Source organism: Ahaetulla prasina, chromosome 13 (assembly GCF_028640845.1).
Source record: "Ahaetulla prasina isolate Xishuangbanna chromosome 13, ASM2864084v1, whole genome shotgun sequence".
Lineage (NCBI taxonomy): Eukaryota > Metazoa > Chordata > Lepidosauria > Squamata > Colubridae > Ahaetulla > Ahaetulla prasina.
Window position 1 is genome coordinate 20,345,813 of NC_080551.1, and position 23,105 is coordinate 20,368,917.

Genomic DNA, 23,105 nt, shown 5'->3' on the forward strand with positions numbered 1-23,105 from the left:
TTACTGCATATAATGGAACAGCAATCTGTAAATGTAAACAATAAACAGTGCTATAAAAATGCCTAAGTCAGGCAATCAATTATCCAAAAAATGCTTGGATAGTAAGCATACATAATTCTGGCCACAATTTGACTAAACAAAAACTTTTTGAATAGTTTCAGTTCCTTGTTTTTTTCTTTGCAAATCAATGGCAATGGATTCAATGGCAAAAAAACAAAAAACAAAAAATGTAGTTACACGTTTTTGTTTCATTAGCAATACCACAAGATGATTGCTAGGAGTAAGACATTATTGATAGAATTCCTTTTATCAGGGATTAGGGTAACTACTCACACACATCATTAATTAAATATGAATTCAGAGCACTTATAAAAGATGTGATTTTTATAGACACCAACAATTCCAACTCCAACCAAGAGACTTTTTACAATATCTTATTTAATTGGATAAATCAGTCACACAACTATAGTAAGAGACTCATCACCTATTCTAGTTTTTAACCAACAGAAACAAAGCCACCAGGTTTAGGATAACAGAGTTATTCAATAGACTGGAACACATTCCCAACAATTATCTCTCAATGGTATATTGTCAGATAGTTGTACGGTTTATTTAGCAAGGAAAACCAGAACAAAGCAAATAACATAAAATCAAACATCCCCAAAGTTTAGGACATTGGGTAACTTTCATGTCCATCATTCAATTAGTTCACAGAGGGTAGGTGGGTAATATTTGCAACCGGATCGTTGAATCTGGGTGTGGGTTAGATTAAGCACTAGCAGTCTGCACAGTGTAGCCGTCTGTACATCTCCTTCCTCCATCAATAGGTCCTTACTTGCTCCTTGCGAGCTACTTCCCAGAATTCTTTGATGGACGTGTTCAGCAAGGATCCAAGCACATGGACATTTGGAAAGATGCCGCACTCTGGCTGTAAAAAGCATTTTTAGAATTAGAACACAGAGAACTTTAGCACAGCCAGTGCTTGGAAAGAATGTTAATAGGCTTTTTCCGTGATTTTATACCAAGGAAAAAAACCATATTTTTCTAATAAAGGAGTTGCTGCTCCCAAGTACAGTGATTTGGACAAGACAGAAACTTGTATTTTGCAATTGAGGAAAGAGCTTTCTTGATCTATCATGTTTCACTAGAGATATAAAAATCTACATGATGCTAGAATTCTTTTTAACCTAGACGGTCTTACCCGTGAAAAAGAACTCTACTTCTAAATGGCGGTGAGTTCATTCCAAAGCACACAGAAAAGAAAAAAGAAAAGAGAGTACAGTAGCTTCCATCTGTTCAACAGATGTGAAGGGATGATTCCATGAACAAAGAACAGCAGAAACTAAGCATGTGGTTCACAGTTATAGCAAGTTGTTGCTCTCATTCATATCCACAGGATATTCAGATTTTGCCATTAAAGGAGAGATATAAAGCAAAATGGAATTCTTTTCCAATCTGAGGAATCCACTATCCTTTCACCTACATGCCAACTGTATTTGATAACATATCTTGTTGACTCCAGAATTCTGAATGAATCATACAGTTTTTAAGAACTTTGATCTACCATTGTTGAAAAAAGATTAAAAATGATTAACAATAAAGCTATAGTATTTCTCAGAAGAATTATGTGATTTCCAAACTAGACCAAGGATCGAAAAAGGATAGTGTTTTAACAAGTGATCGGTATTAAAATAGTAACAAGTCTTTGTAGGCCACCATGGGGTGGAATAAATAGGATGACAGGAGAAAGACAGGCAATTTCAATAGATTGGAGATATCAAAGGATTAATTAAGCAGATGATTGAGATGACTGAGAAATGAGACTGCATTTACAACATCAAGCCAAGATTTTAAACTACAATCTATTGAACAAGCCAGAGTCGCATGGTTTATACACAATAATATAATCTTAATAAACCAAACAAAATTATGGCTAGGTATATGCATATCAAGACATTTTTACAATTAGAGAGATTAACATTTATTGGCATGTTCACAACATCACACTGCACAATATCGTCTGCAATCCTTCACAGTGCTTCAGTCAGTAGAAAGGAAAACAATTTAGGAAAACATTCATTTTATTATCACAATTTACTGGTAATTTGCGCTTTCTACTGAAACCTTTGGATATGCAGCGTGAGGAATAGAATAGAATAGAATAGAATGGAATAGAATAGAATAGAATAGAATAGAATAGAATAGAATAGAATAGAATAGAACAGAGCAATGTTTTATAACATCCAAGATGAATCCTGATTATAAATCTTGAAACTCCATCAACAGTTGCTGCTTGTAGTAAAAATACAGGAAACATCAGAAGAATACAAAAAAATGCACAAATAATTTATTTATTGAATGTCAGTTTTGTGGACACACAACTCCTCTTTGGTTATGTTTCTCTGGCTTACCTTAACCTTCTAAATGGCTTAGAAAGAATTGACAAGACTGTGGATATATTAAGCTACTCAATGTAAGATTCATTCAGCAATTGCTACTTGAGGCAGGAATGCCAAGAATGCCTCTGCATTGCAAAACCTATCAGACTGGCATGACACAAAGGAACATCAATTTGCAGAACCACTGACACATTGGGAGTACACTTAGGTATCTGGGTGTTGTGTTTAGGAAGTACTACCTGGACAGAGATTGACAGAATCCAATTTCACCATTTTTTAGATGAAATTAATGTTTAAATCCTGTTTCAAACAAATCCACATTTAACATACACAACAGAGAATTGATCCCAAAGTAATTCAGTTCTCTGAGCAGCTTTCAAGTTCTGGAGCTGCAGATGGAAAACCTGCTTTTGTATCTTAATACTTGCAACATTCAACTATTTCGATAAGCGTGATAAAGTATAAAGTACATGATTAAAATTGTTATTTTTACATTTAACATTTCTTTCTTTAAAAAAGCAAAACTGCATCCATCTACCTCCCCTTGTTCATTTCCAGTAGACCCAGAGGAAGCATTATGGCCAATATTCAGTTAGGGTATGGCAATGGATAGAGGCTCCATCATAGAACACAGAATCAAAGGTTCCCTATTAATAACAGGAAAACCTCCATTTCCTTAGGTGTAGTTGTCTGTATTATGTTCTTGCTATTATTCCCCTGCTCAGAAACCCAATGGCTTGCCAGAGCTTTTCAGCTGCAGCCGTTAGTTTCTATGAATTTACTGCTTTCGCTGCCAACCCAGGGCTGGCCCATTTCCCAGGCACGGGCAAAGGCACCAGTTTTCCCCTTCCATTTACTGACATATCAAATCTTTCAAAATTACCTCCTCTGGCAAGCGGACCTGAAAAGCAGAACAAACGCCATCTGCCTTAATGCCTGCTAGGAGTGTCCAGAGGCTTTAAATCAACTATGCAATACCTTTAGGGGCTTACTAATACAAGATGCAGATGGGTACCGAACTGTACTAACAAATCTGGAAAACACCAAAAAGGAAAAAGATCGAAAATGTTATTTTGTGGAAAAATAACAAAGTTTCAAGCTATCACTAAATACATCCCATCTTAAATAATAGAATGAAGAAACTAAGCAAGGTGTCAGAGTTCCTTTGGAAAGCACTCAAACAATCCATTTTTTTCTTCAATCTCTTTTATTTCACCTCAGTATTCTAGGTTGTGTCTTGATGCACAGGAGAGTTTGACTTAGCACACAACTTTCCATCTCCCAGGGAAGCGACAATGTGCGGTAACTGATTACTTATTTCTTAAGACACAATTGGCACACCAAGACTGTTGTCTCAAAAATCCAACATATGTCACCTATGCAGGAGACAGCTAAAGAGTGAAGACCCTACTATTAAGTCTGAGACCTGTTGGCAGTGGGGCATATTTAGTACCAACTACACCAGGGAGAATATACATATTTTTAAATTATCAGATGCTCTATTATGTCATGGAGGGCGTTTTGTTAAAAAAAGAGAAGCATAAAAATATATTAGATATGCTTTAGGAAACCTTATTTGAACAAGTACTTTTTTGACCATGCTACATTAAGCCTTTCCTTGACAATTAATATGTTATCTTCACATTAAACCATAAACAACCGTTTTAATAGCTTAATGTACTCTATGAACCAAGTAATCACAATAAGCTATAATGCTTTTTTTTTGTTTAGTGTGCTGAGTGAGCTACTGTAGTTTACCATGTTTGATGTTTCAGCATCCATAATAACCACTGCCTGAGTGTGATTTAGAGATTAATTAATTACAAAGATGCCAAATGTTTTTTTCTATGAGAACAGTGGTAATCTTAGAGGCACCGCTGCCTTTCTTGTTTGGCCTAATGGAGATAAAAAATAGAATAAGGTATAATGTGTTTGGCTAATGTTACTGCATAAGCAAAAATATTTCTCTCATAGGTTGAGTGATGTTTAAACAGTCAACAAGGAAACTGAAGGCAAAACAAAACCATTGGAAAGAATTATTCAGATCATTATTTTTTTGCTAGAGGCTAACAGTGGCACTGCAGATGCGAAGTACAAGGCAACAACCCACTGCACAGCTTGTAGGCACTTCCACAATTCAGAAAATGCTGGAATGCTGTGAAAAAGAAATGATGGCGATGTTTATCTAGGATCATAAATAAGGATTTGATTTGATGAAACGGTGATCTCAGGTGGATTGAAACAGCGAGCATATAAGCATGTATGTCTCATAAGGAAAGCAGAATAAAAATGAAACAAATCATTAATGTGTGCGTGTGTGTGTTAGTTCTCACTGAATGCATTTCTTCCACTCACAAGCTTGAACAAGAACAGTGTATTTCTCAATTATAATAAGCCTCCAGGAAAAAAAGCAACTCATTTCAAACCTATGGCATCTCATGGCTAATGATACATGTCTCTATACACATACTGGGTATCAAAATAGAAGCCAAGGCACCAGATTTTACCCTGGTTTCTAAAACAGGGAAGTGGGGGTTGGGGGAAGGTAAGGAAATAAACCTTCATTTGCAAGTCCTCCAAAGGCAGTCCAGTCAGCAGCTTATTCATGCATTGCTCAGGGACTACAGCCAAAGGAACAGAATTTGAGCAGCAACTGGAAGTTCCAGTAAGAGAGGAACACCTTCTGGTGCAGTGCATTCCAGAAATATTTAGGTCAGAAAGCAAAGCAGGTAACACACCACAGCACATCAGTGGAAAATTGAATGCAACAGTTAATAGGTGGTGTCTCTACCGCTAGAATGGAAAATAAAAATGAGTGCCACTACCCTAACAACAGCACAGATCGTGCCTGGCCTCTTTGCAAAAGCTACTGGCCTCAAAATGTATCGGGCGCATTGGGAATTCTAACCACGCACAGCCTTTTGGACCGATAGGTGGAAAGGGAAAAAAGTAAACGTGAACACCACCAGCAGTCCAGACTTGAGTGTATTATCTGTTTGGCTACAAACTGTTTTTAGTAGGAATGGGTATATTTACTGCTGCTGGCATTTTCAGAATCACAGCAACTGACTGGCACCACTTAGCGGGAAACCGTAGCATGATAAGCATGCCTCTACTCTCGCTCGCTGGCCTTCAGCCCTTGTCATCGGGAGCAGTTGCCTGGCTAGAAGGAAGGAAATTGATGGCTTGGGAAATTGTCTCTGACAGAGCTGCTGCCCTTTTTGTCACATCTCCAGGAGAAAAGGGGATCGAACGCTTGTGGCTGTACTTAGCTGGTGGCTGTACTTAGCTCGGCTTTCCTCCCCCCCCTCCCTCCCCCACGGAGGTGCTTATGGTAAGGGCTTTGCCCATTATTTTTCCAACAATCCCATAAACACCATATCCCTCCAGCGATAAATGTGTGAGAACCCCTCCAAATGTCAGCTCCCCTCAGTTATTTCTAGTGTTGTTATGTTACTCCTCTCACAGCCAGTGCTGCATTCCCTAATTGCTTCTTGTATCCAAACCACTGAAGAATACTTAGAAATTTTAACATTTCAAAGTGTGGATAAAATGAGAGGAAGGGGATTCAGAAGGCACAAGCTTTGAAACTCGTCTCTCCTCCTTCCAGACGGAAGCACGGATTATTATTACTGTTCGTTACAGCCAGATGTTTGGACTGGACATGGCATTTTTGTCCATTTATCGAATCCTTCTCAAGGACCTGGGGTAGTGTTTTTTGTTTTTATTTGAATTTATATCCCGCCCTTCTCCGAAGACTCAGGGCGGCTTACAATGTGTTAAGGTTAAGCAATAGTCTTCATCCATTTGTATATTATATACAAAGTCAACTTAATTGCCCCCAACAATCTGGGTCCTCATTTTACCTACCTTATAAAGGATGGAAGGCTGAGTCAACCTTGGGCCTGATGGGACTTGAACTTGCAGTAATTGCAAGCAGCTGTGTTAATAACAGGCAGACTTAGTCCGTTGAGCCACCAGAGGCCCCTCTGTTAAAGGTATCATCACAGGATGTGAGATTTTCCAATAAAAAAGCTGCCTTTTGCAATTAATTGATGGTGATTCTGTCAATGATGATGATGATGATGATGATGATGATTATTAATAATAATAATAATAATAATAATAATAATAATAATAATAATAATAATAATAATAATAATATCTGCCTACCTCAGATCCTTGGGAAGGGTTCAATAGGTGAACAAAAATGCCAAGTACAACATAAATTCCTCTTAAAGATTAAAAGGACATGCTACTAGATAATCTGCAAGCTCAGGCATAACATATTTTGCTTAAAGAAATACTTGAAGGTAATAAATCCACTGTAAGTAAATAACCAGTTGAAGCGCTAGGAATTTAAGGAAAAGAACAGATAGAAGCTTATCTAATCATAATAGTTTCAGCATAATAAAAGGATTTGTTTTGAACTTAGGTTCCCAGGATTGTACACCACACCATCCATTAGAAGAATTTATTTGACTTTCAATATGTAACCTTTCATCTCTCCAGTTACACAGCTTGTGTGTCCAACCTTTTCGCCCTGCTTGGGCTGCATTGGGTGAAGAGGAATTATCTTGGGCTGCCTACAAAATAGATAATGTATTTTATGTACAGTATATAAATCACATGATAATAAACGATCTTGTGGGGCTGCATTACAGATAGTCCTCATGACTGTTTTTCACACTTATGACCATCACAACAGCCACATGGTCACCCGATCAAAGCTAGGAGACTTGGCAACTGATTGATACTTATGATGGTTGCAGGGTCGCTGAGTCATGTGATTAGTTTTTGGCGACCTTCTGACGAGCAAAATCAATGGGGAAGACAGATTCATGTAATAACTGTGATACTCACTTAACAACTCCAGTGACTCACTTAACAAATGTAGCAAGACAGGTCTTAAAATGGGGCAAAATTCACTTAAGAATTACCTTATTTGGCAAATGGAAATTTTGGGCTCAATTGTGGTTGTAAATTGAGGACTATGTGTAATAGCTGAGCAGAGCCACATACAGCCCATGGGCTTGACTTGAACATACAGAGGCTCTTGTGAAGGTCAAATTAAATTGGTTCCATGTTTACAGATAAAAGCAACACAGAAATCCACTTTATATGCTGTATAAATCTCAGTGCATGCTTCATCTAGAAAACTGTATTTTGAGTTCATTTGAGTTGAAGTTCTATTTTGAATTAACTGTTTTACAAGAAAACTTTTAACACCTTACTGAAGTATGTTAACTTTTAAAGTCTTTTATCAATTATTTTACCTCAAAAGCAGGCAGCTCTGAACAAAGCTCCAGAAGGATACCCCAGCAGAATCAAACAATTTTTATCTTGCCATATTTCCAAAATCTCTAAATACATATATACCCATCAGAAAAAGTCACATAAGGCAAAATACAAAAGAAGTAGTTTAAAAAGTCAGGATATTTGGGAAAAAAGATATGAATTTATTTTCACCAACATTATTCACTGTCAAGTGCAAGTAACCAGGAACAGGAGTTGAGTTCAAAGCATTAAAAGTTTATTACATGCTACCTATACACAAGACTCTGATATACTAACAGTCAAGGGCAAACTGGAGGTAGATAAGAGTCAACAAAATTCATAGAGGCCTGGACTCTTGTGGCTGCGTAAGGATTCCAAATTGATGATGCATTTGACCCCACCTTTGGACTCCACCTGTTCATCTCCCACATTCACTATACTTCTCCATGCCACCTTTCAATTTCAGTTGCCGCTCTATGACCGTAATAAAATTTGATTTGATCCTTGCAAATATCCCAGTGAGTGAAGGTCCTTCCACATTTGTCTGTGACATGCAGATTTATTAATTGTACTACAATTTTAAAGTATCAGGTTCCTAAAGCTTCCCCAATTCATACAGAAAGGAGCAGTTTTTAAACTCTGTACCTGAACAAGGAAGGAAAGACATACAATTCTCCCTTACAGCCATCATTTGGGAACAGGTTTTGCAATAGTTTCAAAACTGCCATGTTCATCAGCAGGAGGGAAGGTAAAAATGATGATTGAAAATAAATACAATATACTGGATTGAATCAGTATCAAATATTTATTCTATTTTACTTTCTAATCCATCTGCCTGAAGATCCTTCATGTTTTGCTGTTTAAAAAACCCCAACTCTATTTCCACTAGGCTAACTCTATGCCAGCTGAAATGCAAATAAAACTATAATTAATATTTGTTGATAAGGCTTCTTTTGAAAAAACCAAGTCCATTGTTAGCAATTCAATATGTTTACTATGATTCAAATCTTTGCTTCCAGAAGGGGTGTTGGTCCTACCTGATACGCTTCTTCTCAGGGTTCGGGGAAGATCATCCAAGAATGGGTAGTACTCTGCTTGACTACTTGGAGACCGAGTCAATCTTTCTTGGCCATGCCTCCTTTGCCTAGGTCCTCCTCAGTTCGACGAGGGCATAGCAATGATGAGGCCCAGAAAAACCTGTGAAAACAGGAGCCCCTCCCAGACTATGGACCGGACAGTCACCAGGGTGGGGCTGGATGATCTTCCCCGAACCCTGAGAAGGAGCATATCAGGTAGGACCAACACCCCTTCTCCATCAGGGAAGATCATCCAGGAATGGGACTTACCAAAGCCGATCAGTCATATGGGAGGAAAGCAGTCTGGTCCCCAAGTCTCCACTCTACACTAGCCTCCCTGAGGACTCACCAGCTCAAGGCAGCTCCAGCCAAACAGGTCAGACCAAATGGCTCTACAGAACTCCTCGAAAGACCGTGTATCCCGTACCACCGGCGTGGTCATGTGGCTGGTGACAACGCCGAGGAGCCAAAGGTAGCAGAAGGAACTGAAGCTCGTGTGCGAGGCAGCGTCCGTCCGATTCCAACCGTCCACAGTCAATGGACCGATAGTGGTGCCACTAATGATACCTGGAACCAAGAAAAAAGAAAGCCGTTCCCCCCAAGGGAGGAAGACCCCGGCAGGGAATGTAGTGAAACTCCCCCCCTCCCCCCAACCTGTTATGAGTGACCGTTCGGCTGTTGGGACAAATCAGACCATGGCCGAAGGGTGGGGGAAATAAAACTGGGTTCCTGTGGCCCCAGGACCACCTGTTGGAGATAAGAGGAGTGCCGTCCGGAACCCACTCGGACAGATGTCGCCCAGGTCCCCACTGGCGAGAGAACCATCAGGCCGTAGACCCTCCTGTCAGAGTCAGCAGCCACTAGCTATTCGAACTCCTGCTTGCCACCTGGCATGCTGTTCAAAGACCACAGAAGGCCATACGTTACGTTCACACCGGATGATTTGGCGCCGAGCAGACATTGGAAATGTAATATCGAGCGCCTCCAGCAATACCCAGGATGGTCGGCGGTGGTCCTATGCAGGGAACGCAGCATAGAAACTCCAGAACACGAAAGGAATTTGTGTGCCGGCAAAGGCCAAAGCTAGACTCCCAGGGGAAACTGCCTGGATGGCCATTCTTACCAGCTGGTGAGATGGACCTCCAAGGATGGTGATGGATGAAGGGATGGAGGATGGAGAATCCCGAAGGGAAGGTGCTCTGCCCAGGGCACAGAGGTCGCACCAGGCAGCCAGGCCAAACCCCAAGGCTCTGAATGGGCCATGAACTCAGAAGGCAGAAGGGAAAACGAGGGCATCTTTGGGGCCCTTAGCAATGGAGTGAGTTCCCTATATTGATGGGTGGTTCACCTGCGGGCGAGCCCCGGCAGTCGACCCTGGTCCACAGCCCACAGGACCAGGTCCGGGCCGTGGAGCTAATTGTCGGGCGCTGGATGAAGGCTGGAGAGGGCGCCGCTCTCACTACCCCTGACCCCGTGTTTGGCAATCCGAACACCTGTACGGGGCAGCCCAATCAGACCTGGTCCTCCTTGAAGCCTGAAGGGTCCCTCCACCCAGGGATCCAGCCTCCTGCCCAAGGTTCGGACTAGGGAAATGCGATGATCTGACACTGAGCTTCAGAAGCTCTGAAGCTCTAAAAATCTGGCACCCCGCGCCTGCCGGTTGTGAGATACGAAAGCCAACAAGGCCCCTGGCATTAGCCCAAAGGACTCGAGATGTCCACCATGTCAGCCCCTGGCTGTCCTGCAAGGGGAATTGTGGAACAACCTCCCTTGGATTGAATGGACAAGGCTTTCTGAGCCACAGATGTATCTGCCAAGGGAACCAAACCCCAGTAGGGAGGTCCAGAATGGTGCGAAACCAAAGGCTGGAGTCCAATACTGGGAAGATTCCCCATACCATCAGAAGGGTGCCTAGATACACCTCAGGAATAAACACGCATGGGAACTTTGACCCTAGACCATGCCTAAGGAAAAGCCTGTGCCAGAGACCTGACAGTAGTATTCGTAATACATGGCCTGTCAGAAGGCCCGTGGAGGACTGGAGGAAGAGCCCTGGACAGTGCAGACATTGTAGTGGCCGCACCGACAGGAGAGGAAGTTGCCAACGACCCCATGGAGGCAACATGCCTAATAGCATGCTGTCGCATGTAAATGTCAATCCCTATAAGGTCGACAGAACTCCGGAAACTTATCTAGAGTTTCCAGCGGAGACCTTGCAGCCCCCTAGTTCTAGGGAATCCTGAATAGAATAGGCAAATTATGCCCTAAACAGCCTCTAAGACCCATGGCAATGCCCTCCTGTCAGGCCAAGAGGTCGAAACACATGCCAATGGTTCCGGTTGTCAAGTATTGTGCTAAGCGAAGGATTGAGACCCCCAGTCCCAAGATTACTTCCAACCTTGGGGGAGAAATTGATGCTAAACGTCACGCCTGCCCCTCTACTGACAGCTCAAGACAACAAAGTCGCCTGAGACTAGCTGCAATCGATGGTGAGCACCGGCCCCGAATGACGGTGGTACCCGGCAGGCCTGGCCTCCCCCATGTTCCTGTTTACAAGCAGGACAGAGCAAGTGTCTCCCCCACCCACCCAAAGGTTCCCAGGCCAACTATCACTTACCTTGTAACCGGCGCCAGTTCAGGCAGAGGTCATGTGGCATAAAACGTCCCTTATTCAGGCAGTTCCAAAACCGCACAGTGACCGAGTTAAAGGATTCTGGAAAGCTATGCTGGGAGGCCGGCTCCTTCGCGGGCTGGCGGTGGCCAAGGCCCTGTGGAGACTGTTTAGATAAGCCATAACGACGGGTCAAGGAAGGCGATGGGACAGAGCCCTTGTTGTTGGGTTTGGGAACAAGAGGACCTGAATCAATCCAATATAGGAATCCCGCTCCGATCAGAAAAATTGTGTCCGTGTCGCGAATGTCAAGAAAGGTTCATAAAACTCTGCCTAGGTGTCAGAGAGAGAGGGAGTATAGGAGCCCTCTAGGCATTTCATGGGCAATAGCCGCCCATGGGAGACCGCCTGCTGCTACCCTATGCCTCCCACCGACCCGTACGCTCTCATAGAGAGGGTCTCCTCAGGGTGCCGTCCGCCAAACAGTGTCGGCTGGCGGCCCCCAGGAGTAGGGCCTTCTCTGTGGGAGCATCGACGCTCTGGAATGAACTCCCCCCTGGCCTACGTCAAGTGCCTGATCTTCGGACCTTCCGTCGTGAGCTAAAAACATACTTATTTATTCAAGCGGGACTGGCATAATAGTTTGATTTTAAATTGGGGTTTTATTAATATTCTTAAATATTTTAAATTTAATTTTAATTATTAGCCGTTTTTGTAATTTTGATATGTTTTAATTTGTTTTAATTGTACATACTTTGTATTTTATCTCCGGCTGTACACCGCCCTGAGTCCTTCAGGAGAAGGGCGGTATAAAAATTCAATAAATAAAAAATAAAAAAATAAATAAATAGCCCAAGGATTAATATTTGGTGATACCTACAGACCAGGCGCAGCTCCTCCCGTGGAAGGAGTCCTCCATTATGGAGTTAAAGGCTGCTCATGAAAGACTGAGTTCCCCAAGGGATCAGGTTCCTGCTTCGGACTGATAACTGCAAATTGCAGCTGGAAGGCAAACAGAAATTTAAATTAATTGTGTGAGGAAAGCTTGTGTCTAATGCCACCTGGGGTCAGGTGCAATGACGGACAGGTGGCAGAAGGCTGAAATCCAGCATCTGGTAAGCTCCCTGCAAGGTGGGTACAGCGGCTCCCCATGAGGTGGGGGAGTGCTCTCAAAAACTGTCCCTGCCAGCGTGTGCCCGTCCTACATACCAGGTTTGTACAATGCAAGGCCCCATTGCAGCCTTCAGATAAACACTGCTCAAGGCTGCCTTTTATGCCTTCCTGTGGCTGTTACGTGAACCCGCCCCATGTGATGGTAGAGGGCTGTCAGGGGTTTCCATCTGCAGAAATCTGTGACCTGAGGTGGACCGTTAAGAGTAGGCTGAACCAGCTCCTAGTAGCGAATGGTGTCCAGTTAGGTGGACTGGATTCAAGGAACAGCTGTAGGATGAGCACTAAAGGTGAAAAATGTCCCATCAGTAATTGAAATCCTGCACGAATTTGCGTATCAGCAATGGCAGAGACCCTATTAGAACTAGGTAGAATAACTGTTGAGGCACTGCGTACGTAACAGTTAAAAAAGAAAAGGGCACCAATGTTCCTGCCTTTTGCGGATCAGACAGAGTTTTCTGCCTGAGACCCCCCACCATGGTTCTAATGGTGCTATGCACCTTAGTTGCTCTGCACTGGTAAATCAGGCAGACGGGCTCAAAGGATCTGACATAAGGCAGACTGGCTCCGACTCCAAGGAGTGCTCCTGCTGCGGCTGCCCTGCCGCTGGCATTGTCCATGGTGAAAACAGCCAGACTGGCTTGAAAAGAGGTCTCCTGCCGCATCCCCTATGGCACTAAGGGCAGCTGTTGCTAATACTAGGCAGACTGGCTCGAAGAGCTGTCCTGCCGCGGCTGCCATGGTGCCGGGCACCACTGTCGTTAATAATAGGCAGTCTGCCTCGAAAGGAGGTCTCCTGCTGCGGCTGCCATAGCGCTGGGCTTTACCTTGATGAGACTAAGCGGCTGGCTCGAAGACAACTCTCCTGCTGCAGCTGCAATAGCACAGCACCTCTTGTCTGTGGAGCCCTACAGAAGGCAGCAGCCCCCCCCCAAAGGAGCCATCTTGCCGCTTGCGCGATGCTGCTGGACGTGGTCGGCCCCATTACCTGTAGAGATGGCAGACTGGCTCTCCAGAGCACTCCTGCGGTGGTCGCAATGGCACTGTGCAGTGACACTACTGAAGTTGGCGGCTAAGGCAGACTGGTTCAAATAGAGCACTCCTGCCGCGGTTGTGACTGCGCTGGGCGCTCCTCTGCTCGCAGATGTAAGGAGGTCCCCATCTTGCTGTATGGAGTCGAGTGCTGTCACCGCTTCTACCATGGAAATAGGCGGACTGGCTCTCAAAGAGCTCTCCCGCTGTGGCGATAATGGCGCCAAACTCCCAGACACTTTCCACTTGTAAATCAGGCAGACTGGCTTGTCATGAGCACTCGAACACGCTTGCCGCTATCAGTGTGCCTGGATGACACCAGGCAGGGACTGAGTCCCTCTCTACTTTCGCAGACGAATGCCAGGGGCAGCCTGCTGAAGGCCATGCCCCCTCCGCTGAGTGCGGGATCGGCAGGGACCTCAGCTAATAACCTAGCCGGCAGGGAGGATTACCGGAGGACCAGTAAACCTCCTATATCGCTTCCCAGCGATCCTCAAGCCTCGCTTGGTAAGAATATTCCTTGTTTCTCTTTGATTGAAGTAGCTGAGCCTCGTTTTTCTCAGTCTGAACCGTTGGAAGACTGAGTCAAACTGGGGAAGACCCAGGCAAAGGAGGCGTGGCCAAGAAAGATTGATTTGTAGTGAAGCAGAGTACTACCCATTCCTGGATGATCTTCCCCAACACAATGGAGAACAGATAACTCTTACCTCTTACCTTTTACCTATTTACTAGTACATAAAAAAAAATCAGAGACTCTACATTCTTAGAAAAACTCATAGTCAATACTGATTATTAGCATATTCCTGGAATAATTGTTTAATCAAAGAAAATTAGCTTTGATTCTAGTCAACTATAAACATTGGAAGCTACAGTTTCCATGGGCGTGTGTGTATGTGTTTGATTTTGGTTTCCTTGAAAGATTAGGCTTCAGATAATCTGCCTTTTGCTTTATAGCCCCCTAAGCAAAGGCTAAGCTTTCCTACTGATCTGAAATAAAAGCAATCTCATGATTCAGACAAGAACATTTTTGAAGCATGCAACTCTTTAGGTTTTAGAAGTTAAGATTTATTATGTGCATTCAGAATGAAGGAACTTTACTAATAATACAATTTCATATTCTTGTATTAACCAATTTTAGAATGAGCTAAAAATTTCCCCTCATATGGAACAAAGTACGACTGTTTATTCTAAAGTGACACTAGACATTTTCATTTTGTTTCTGCCACAAAGGAGGGAGGGTTCCCCGCCCCCGCAAGTTTAAGACTCATGATAATCTCAACTAGGCCTATAAATAATTACTGACACACAGTATGAAATGCTTTGATTTGTAAATTGGAATTGGTTCCTCTCCCCAACTATAATTTTTAGTAGGAGAGTAACTGAGTCGCCTAATCCTTCACAATGACAAAGAATGCATTCAGAACTACATGTGCAAGACCAGCTGCCCATACATACCTCTACAAGAAGCTTATTAAAATCCCATCTTCCTCCATTTAATAGCATCCTGTGAGCATTCAATATCTCAGAGGAGCATGCTTTCTCTCCATCCCATCCCATCCCTCTTAAATTAAAACAAAGCTGCAACAGAAGCAAAAGGGGGGGGGGGGAAGCTGTATTGTCCACTGGTCATCTCTTGTTCTCCATTTATCCTAAATCAAGCAGACAGTCACAGCAGAGAACAATGATAACAGATGGAGCTGCCAGTCCACTAGGTTGTTCCTCCTACTCTCACAGGCACTACAGAAGTTGTTGCCCCACAGCAAGAAACTGCCATTTATTGTGCTATTATCAGCACAAGCAGTACATAGCCGGAGTACTGCCAGCTGCCAGCCGCACAATCTCGGAGCTGGCAGAAGGAAGTGAAGTGGCATTACGCTCAGACATCAGGCCCCTGATCTTCCAGTTATTTCTTTTCCAAGGTCAGGGGCAAAAGAGCCTGTCACAAAAGAAAAAGAACCCCCCGCCCCCAAATATTGGCATTATACTTGATACAAACGTCTATCTCCCAATTAACACAACAGCCTGGGGAAGAGATTTACAAGGATGAGTAGGATCTTTTCTGATGCATGCAAAATCTTTCCTGGAAAACCTTTTTCCAACTATTTCATTTTCTATTCAGGACCAAATCTAATGGATAGGATTCTACTAAGGTGCCTTGAAATGGACTCTGTCGCTACTCCCATTTTATAAAAGATATGCATTACTGCCAAATTCAAACTAAACAGTTCTTTTTAAATCCTTGCCCTCCAGGTAAGTTGGAATACAGCTCCCACTGGATGTGCTGCCTGGAGATAATAGAAGGAGAAAACAAGCAAGACTCTTATAAGGCATGTTTTCCTATTAGGTTTACCACAGGCCATTTTCATTGCTATAAAAAGCAGAACCAGCTTTATGCTCAATCTGACAGGGCTAATCAATTTTGTTTCAGAATCTGGAATCTAAATTCCACATATCACAGAATTGCCACACTTACTACTTTTCTGTACACATCTGTTGGTTGAAAAAAGGCATAACACAGCCAGTGTTTTTTCTTTATACCGTGCAGAAATAATGACAGTAAGCTTCAATATAAACACAAACCATTACCTGTAATCAATAGGAAAGAAGTAAACTAGCTCAGTGGTACGGCAATAAACATACAGCGAACAAACATGTCTATTCACCTTTTTAAAAAATATCTGCCAATCCTTCCATGTATGCTATTTTAGTTGTATACCAAAGTATATTCTAGCTCATCGCATTGATAGAAAGGGAAAGAAATTAAAATATAAATATACTAATCTTCCCTTCTTATACCAGCGTCCTGAAAATGCAGATTTTAGCTATTAACTGTCACAAGGCTTCCATAGCACTTAAACCAGAGTATGTTTTCTTTTTCTTCCGCAAATAGCTCTTGCCATAAAAACCATGATAGGAAAGTGATGAACCTTGACAGCACTCTGGAGAAAATGATACTGAATAGGCGTTTACCCCCCTTTTTTTTACAGTGTAAGCAAGAGCTCAGTCCCACTTCAGCAGCCATCTGGAAGGCATCAGGCTGGGAATGGCTACCCTATAGCGGAGAAGCAAGTATTCATAAATCCTAGCTGAATTCTCTTGATTCACTATAAACCCAAGTGGTAGATTTTTGTTTCCTTTATGAGATATGTAGGAAGCTATGTGCGTTTTTCTCTGCTTCTCCACATCAATATTTTCCACATAAAAATAATAATAAAGCTAAAACCAGGCAATGCCTACATACATAAAGCTTTACTATTTCCAGAATCTAGGCAGAAGACAGAAATAAGCTATCAGCAGGGCTACAGCTCTGATTCTCTGAAAGCCATTAGCTTTAAGCATTTCCTAGACTAGCACCTGAAAGGTCAAGTAAGCCTTATGCACAATCCATGAAGATGCTCTTTTCTCCTCAAAAACAGTACATTGCTATAAATAATTCAGTACGGGCAGGTGACACTTCACAGATATGCTGGGAGATGCAGTGGCAAAAATAATGTATCATGTTATACAGCTCCCACAAGCTTCTAAACACACAGTTTGCTTTTAAAATCTTTTGATGCAACCAAGAAGCTTTATCTGTTCGTTCCTTCTGTTCTTCCTAGGAATACAGCTAGTCCTCGGTTAATGACCTCTCGTTCAGCAACTGAAGTTATGATGGTGCTGAACAAATGGAACTCATGATTGGTCCTCTAAGTTCCAGCTGTCTAGCACTCCGTTGTCATATGACTAAAATCTGTGACCTTGGCACTGTCAATGGCTGCTGTGTCCCACAGCCATGGGATCAATGTTTGCAACCTTTCCTATCGGCTTTCCACAAACAAAATTAATGGGAAGCTGGCAGGGAAACTTGCAAGTCACTATGGTAAGTCTTGCCCACCCAGCAGCAACCACCCCCAACCCCATTCACCCTGCATTAGCCACCCATGCAACCTCTCCAGCTGAGAGCCGCCACTTACCAACATACCAGACTGCTACATGGGACCTGCAACTTCCTGCTGTCTTTTTCACTGATCGTTGGAAAATGGCAAAGCTTGTAATGAGCTCCTTGCTTAACCACTCATGATCCTTGCTTAATGGCGGCAATAGGGACTGCTGGGATCGCCACTGAGGTCACAAGTCACTGCACTTTATAACTGTTTTGTTTGGTGACTGAAGTTCTGGTCCCAATTACCGTTGCTACCTCCTGTCCCGACTCTTTCCTTCCTCTCCAGATACATGCCTTTGGATAAATAGGCCGAGTTACAGAATAAAGCCTGTATCACTAAAGTCATTCCATACAAACAATATAAGGAACAGAATAGGAAATTCTCAGGTTGTCTAGCAGCAACAAGGAGTTATTAATAGCTACACCTTCATCATTCCATCAATTGCCTTTCAGAAACAACCATTCACGTCAGCAAATTAAAAACTACAAAATCAGCCTTCCAATTCTTCTGGACAAAGAATGACATCCACTTAACTATCCAGATTCCAGAACAAGTGACACCATATAGCAAAATAGCATGTCATGTAAGCTACGGGACAGCACATTCCACCCGTTATTAAGAAAAACACTGCGGATATTAATAATCTCTTTATTTCAAGCAAAAGCAGCATCCAAGGAACCCCCAAAAACCAACCTGTGTCTTACCTTCTCTGATTTGACTTTTTTGAGCTGTCGGCACTCGCTGTCCCCGTCTTCCAGTTCTGATTTAACTCCCAAAGGATTGAGCACAGATCCCGTGTCAATAGCTATACCTCCAAGCTGCTCGGCAGCAGCAGTAGGATCAGATCCTTGGCCACCATCGTATTGCCCAACCCTGACCGCCAAGGCAAGAGGTTGGAGTACAGTGGGCTCCTTCTCTGCTGGAGCACCCACACCCTCACTCCTTTCTTTCTTACTCTTGGAAGAGCCACCTTCCTTCTCCTTCTTGGAGTTCGCCACACTGCGAGAAGTCTTGGCTGATTTCTCAGAGCCTTTGGGGGCAATGGTAGCCACCAAACTCCCGGAGTTCACACCATCCCCCAAGCGCCCCTGAACCTCCTTCTTGCCAGTAGTCCCTTCACTTGGAGTAAACAGGGAGGATCCCGGGGCAGCCTTGCCGTTGTCCTTGCTACTCTTACTCCGTTTGGATTTGGACTTGCCTTCCTTGTTCTGTGGACCTGGCACAGGAGTCACAAACTTGATGTTCTCTGGTAACGTCGCCACAGCATTCGGGGCTGGCAGGCCCACCTCCTTGGAGCCTGACATTTCCAATTTCTGTTGGTCCTTCTCCAAATCCGCGTCCAGGTCAATGATGAGATTCCCTACTCCAATGTCCCATTCATCCCCACTGTCATATGTCTCAACTGGGTTTGCATCCACTCCTTTCCCTCCGGTAGCTCCACCGCTCAAGGACATCTTAGAGTTAACAACCACCTCAAGGTTCAAGCCTCTTGTCTGCTCCTTCAGCCTCAGGGTGTGAAGTAGCAGCTTCAGCTATGTTCTCAAGCCTCCAGTGATCAAGAAGTACCCAGGTGATAACATAATGGCTGAAAGGAAAGCAGGGACAACATATGTTACATTGCTGTTATTTAGGAAGTGTATTCTAAAATCATACACAACATACAAATATGGGAAAGGATTTTACATGCAGATGTAAAATGCCCAGGGAGAGTAACTGAATATCATCAGCCATTCTTGGTTTAATTTCAGGCTAAAAGAAAAAATTGAAAGTCAAACCACATTAAACTATTTTCATAGGATTAAGGACTCTACTCTTACATCAAGTCAAACAATTTTTATAAATTTAGCCAATAAGTGTATTACAATGGGCAGTTGCTCTCTACGGTCTCTAAGCTTCCCTTCATTTACAATTTGCTTTTTTTTTTATTAGAGCAGCCTGGGAATGAATATGAGTCATTCTCTGGAAAGAATTTGCTTTCTACTATAGTCTATCTGTCCTGTGTATTTAGACTGCATACCATTTTTTCCCCACTAGTTACATGGTATACATAAAACGAATACAGGATCCAAAGGACAAGGACAAAATTTCCCCAAGGTACAACTTCTCAAAGGCTAGAACTCCCCCCATCCAATTGGGCACAATATTACTGCATAATAGAATGAAGCTCCATTATCAGAGGGTTTAAAAAACAACCCAGAAATGTACCAGCCTTCATTCTGAGGAATAAAAGCAACCTAGAAACAGATGGAGACAATCATACATAATTCAAATTAAGAATCGGGTCCAGCATAGCAAATATGCTCATTTTTTAAAGAACAATATACACTTATATCCTGCCCACAATTTAATGTAAAAGGTAAAGGTTCCCCTCACACATAAGTGCTAGTTGTTCCTGACTCTAGGGGGCGGTGCTCATCTCCGTTTCAAGGCCAAAGAGCCAGCGCTGTCCGAAAATGTCTCCGTGGTCAAGTGGCCAGCATGACTCAACGCCAAAGGCGCATGGAATGCTGTTACCTTCCCACCAAAGGTAGTCCCTATTTTTCTACTTGCATTTTTTACGTGCTTTCGAACTGCTAGATTAGCAGAAGCTGGGACAAGTAATGGGAGCTCAACCCATTACACAGCACTAGGGATTCGAACCGCTGAACTGCCGACCTTTCGATCGACAAACTCAGCGTCTTACCCACTAAGCCACCGCATCCCTACAATTTAATGTAAAGTCCCAGAAACAATAAAAGTTGAATTTAAAAAGTCCAAATTAGGTAAACAGTCAGGTAAGAACAGTGTAAGTTAGAACAGTGAGAGCTGTATGCAGAACTGTATTTATAGGCCAAATAATAGATAGATGTTGGTTTCCTTTTACTAGCATATAATGATTCTTAGTCTGTAATGATTCAGTGACCATCACACCTTTGAGAATAAATGACATACAAATATAGTAAATTAATAAATCTTAAAGAAGACTCTGTACCCTGGAGGATATAAATGAGAAAGTCAATCATTCCATAAGATAAGTATAAGACAATTATATTTACAAGGTGTAATTAGCACATGAAATAGCATTTTTCCCTGCAGTCAGCCAAATGCCAGCAAAGGGCATTCTCAGGTGTGCCTATGAACCCATGGCTGCCCCTCCATCTGTGGCTTTCTTTAAGCATTATTGTCTTTTGCTGCTTCATGCTAAACACGAGATACTGATGATCTGTATTGTAACACATGGGGAACACAACAGGAATACTGTTTTTTAAAGAGATGGCTACTGTATTTTCATTTCATTTTTTAATTCCACGACGCACAAGGATGCATGCAGGTTGGTAAAATAGATCAGGAGGAAGGAACAAGGTATAACATTGGCAATTAATTCATACAATTGCAGTAACTGCACTATTTTCCATTCATTCCCCCAAAGATTTTCTGACTTTTGGCTGTTAACAATCTGCTCTTCGACAGGTCATTATGGAGATTTTTAACCTCAGGAGCTGAGAGTTGGTATTAGAGTAGGATTTTTTAAAAAACAACAACACAGCAGTGATTTTCCCTTTATGGTAGATAAATGCAGAAGCATAAGCAGCTGCAGAATCAGGAATGGCTTTGTAAAACCGCAGCCTCTCGCTACCCCATCTTCTGATAGAGTACATAGCTTACAGTACTGCTATTTGTCACCCTGAAATATTCTGGCTGATTGGCTTGTCACATCTTGTCCCTAAGCCTTTATTCCTCCTAATGAGCAACCTTCTTCCTATCTGGAGTAGTTTTAGAGAAAGGGCAGAGCCACAAAATGGATTATGGACATGCCCCATCTTTTATGTACTAATAGAACAAGAAACATGTCCTAGAGTCAGAAGAGGAGGAACCTGTGCATACTAACCCTCCTTGAACATCATGCAATTTCATTTTTTATTTTTTTTGCCGTTGTTCAAGAGGTTGGAAGAGAAATTACAGCATTCCACAGACATTTCTGCCAAATTGAAAAGGCTTATGGGAATTAAGATTTGCAGAAGGATGCCTAGTCAGAAGCGCTCTTCTATTAAATATAGCCCAAATCCATCTTCATGCATATATCAGGAGACTGCATACATGGTTTATTTTAAACCAAGTTAATAATGTGGTTACTATTAATAATTAAACCGCCTTAGTTAAATAGGTCTTTAGCATTCACGACAATTATTTTGATCCAAGATCAATTTGCTTTTAACATAGAATAAAGCATCATGCTTTTTAAGGAACGAATGTTGCAATACACAAAATTAAATTGTCATACTGAAAAATGGCAGTTGACAGAATTTGAAGAGTTGCATTTCGTTAACAGGTCAAAAATCTGGCATGCAGTGCTAAGCTCCAAAGCAGGAAAGGAGCTTCAGATGTGGTTGATGTATTTACTGTATCTACCAGATGTTCTTTAAAGACATGCTTTTTTCCAGACTTACACGTAGTCCCTGGAAAATATGTTTACCATTCAGCTACAGTGTAAGTTCAGGAAAAAAAACAGCACCTTTAAGGAGCTGCTGGCAAGCACAGTAAATCCACCCTTGCTGGATCTGGAATTCCTTTCCTGCTTCAGGTCTGAATATTGCACACCTGGCAAATAAAAACAGGGAGTGTAAACTATCTTTATGCCAACCAATTCTGTCAGTACTAAAAAGTACATATCTTCCATGACAATCATATCTTTACACTCATTACAGAAAACAACACATTGCAAACAAATATGAGCTGATGTTGTTTTTTCTTATATATCACAACTGACATAAATATTACCTGCATTTGGTATTTGAATGCTTAATAAAGCAGACTAGGCTATCATCATTTGATCAGTTCAGCAGAAGCACACATTTTAAAAAAATAGGAAAGGTGTATTCTAACCACTGCACCATCAAAGCTCTATCAGTGCCACCAAATGCTTACTACAATGGGTGGAGTACCAATACGAATTAGGTTTCATAATATGAATTCCACTTCTGGTATCTTAGATCCATGCCTGTCTAGGCTTCTTTGGGTGTGGTTGTGTAGGTATGAGTGTGTGAATTATTTCTGCCCAAACTCTTGTTAAAGTAACCCACATCCTCAACATTGCTAAGAATACTATAGTGTGCTTAACCTGGGATTACTTTTGAAGACTACTCAGAAACTGGAATTGGTACAAAATGCAGTAGTAGCCTATATAGTAGCAGGTGGGACTGCTACAATCATATTACACTCATATTTCAGGTGTTATATTGGCTTTCAATAGGTGCTAGTTTAAACCTACAAGGTCTTATGAACTTAGCTCCCAAGTATCTTTAGAATACTCTTGTCCAATTAGAAATGCCCTTCCTGGACACTTGTTCTCAACTGGGGTGCTTACCATAACCTAGGTGGGAAAGGGTTATGGGAGGCTAGGGGTACTTGGAACAGCCTTTCTTCAAAGATCAGGTTGGCAGATATACTGGCATCACTGTAGAAGGCAACTGACATGGAATTCTTCCAGAGAGCCTTCAAGGTGCAATTTGCTACCATGTACTCTAGAACGGTGTCCTGGTTATTGAATATATTATTATCCTTTTAATAATATTGCTACTTTTATTGAATGTGTGTCTGAAAACTTTGTTGTATTTTTTTTTAGTTTTGCTGTATTTTT

The 23,105-nt window shown here is 42.2% G+C and overlaps 1 protein-coding gene across 6 annotated transcripts in view; it reads right to left on the minus strand.

The window, feature by feature from the left end:
- The window catches only part of ZNF609 (zinc finger protein 609), a 72,559-nt gene that overhangs the window by 32,179 nt on the left and 17,275 nt on the right, over positions 1 to 23,105 (minus strand). For all 6 annotated transcript variants that reach the window (XM_058155717.1, XM_058155711.1, XM_058155713.1 and 3 more), the window contains one exon: positions 18,193 to 19,073. In XM_058155717.1, the coding sequence (XP_058011700.1) occupies positions 18,193 to 18,942 (750 nt within the window). In that variant the 5' untranslated portion in view covers positions 18,943 to 19,073. The remainder of the gene's footprint in view (positions 1 to 18,192; positions 19,074 to 23,105) is intronic.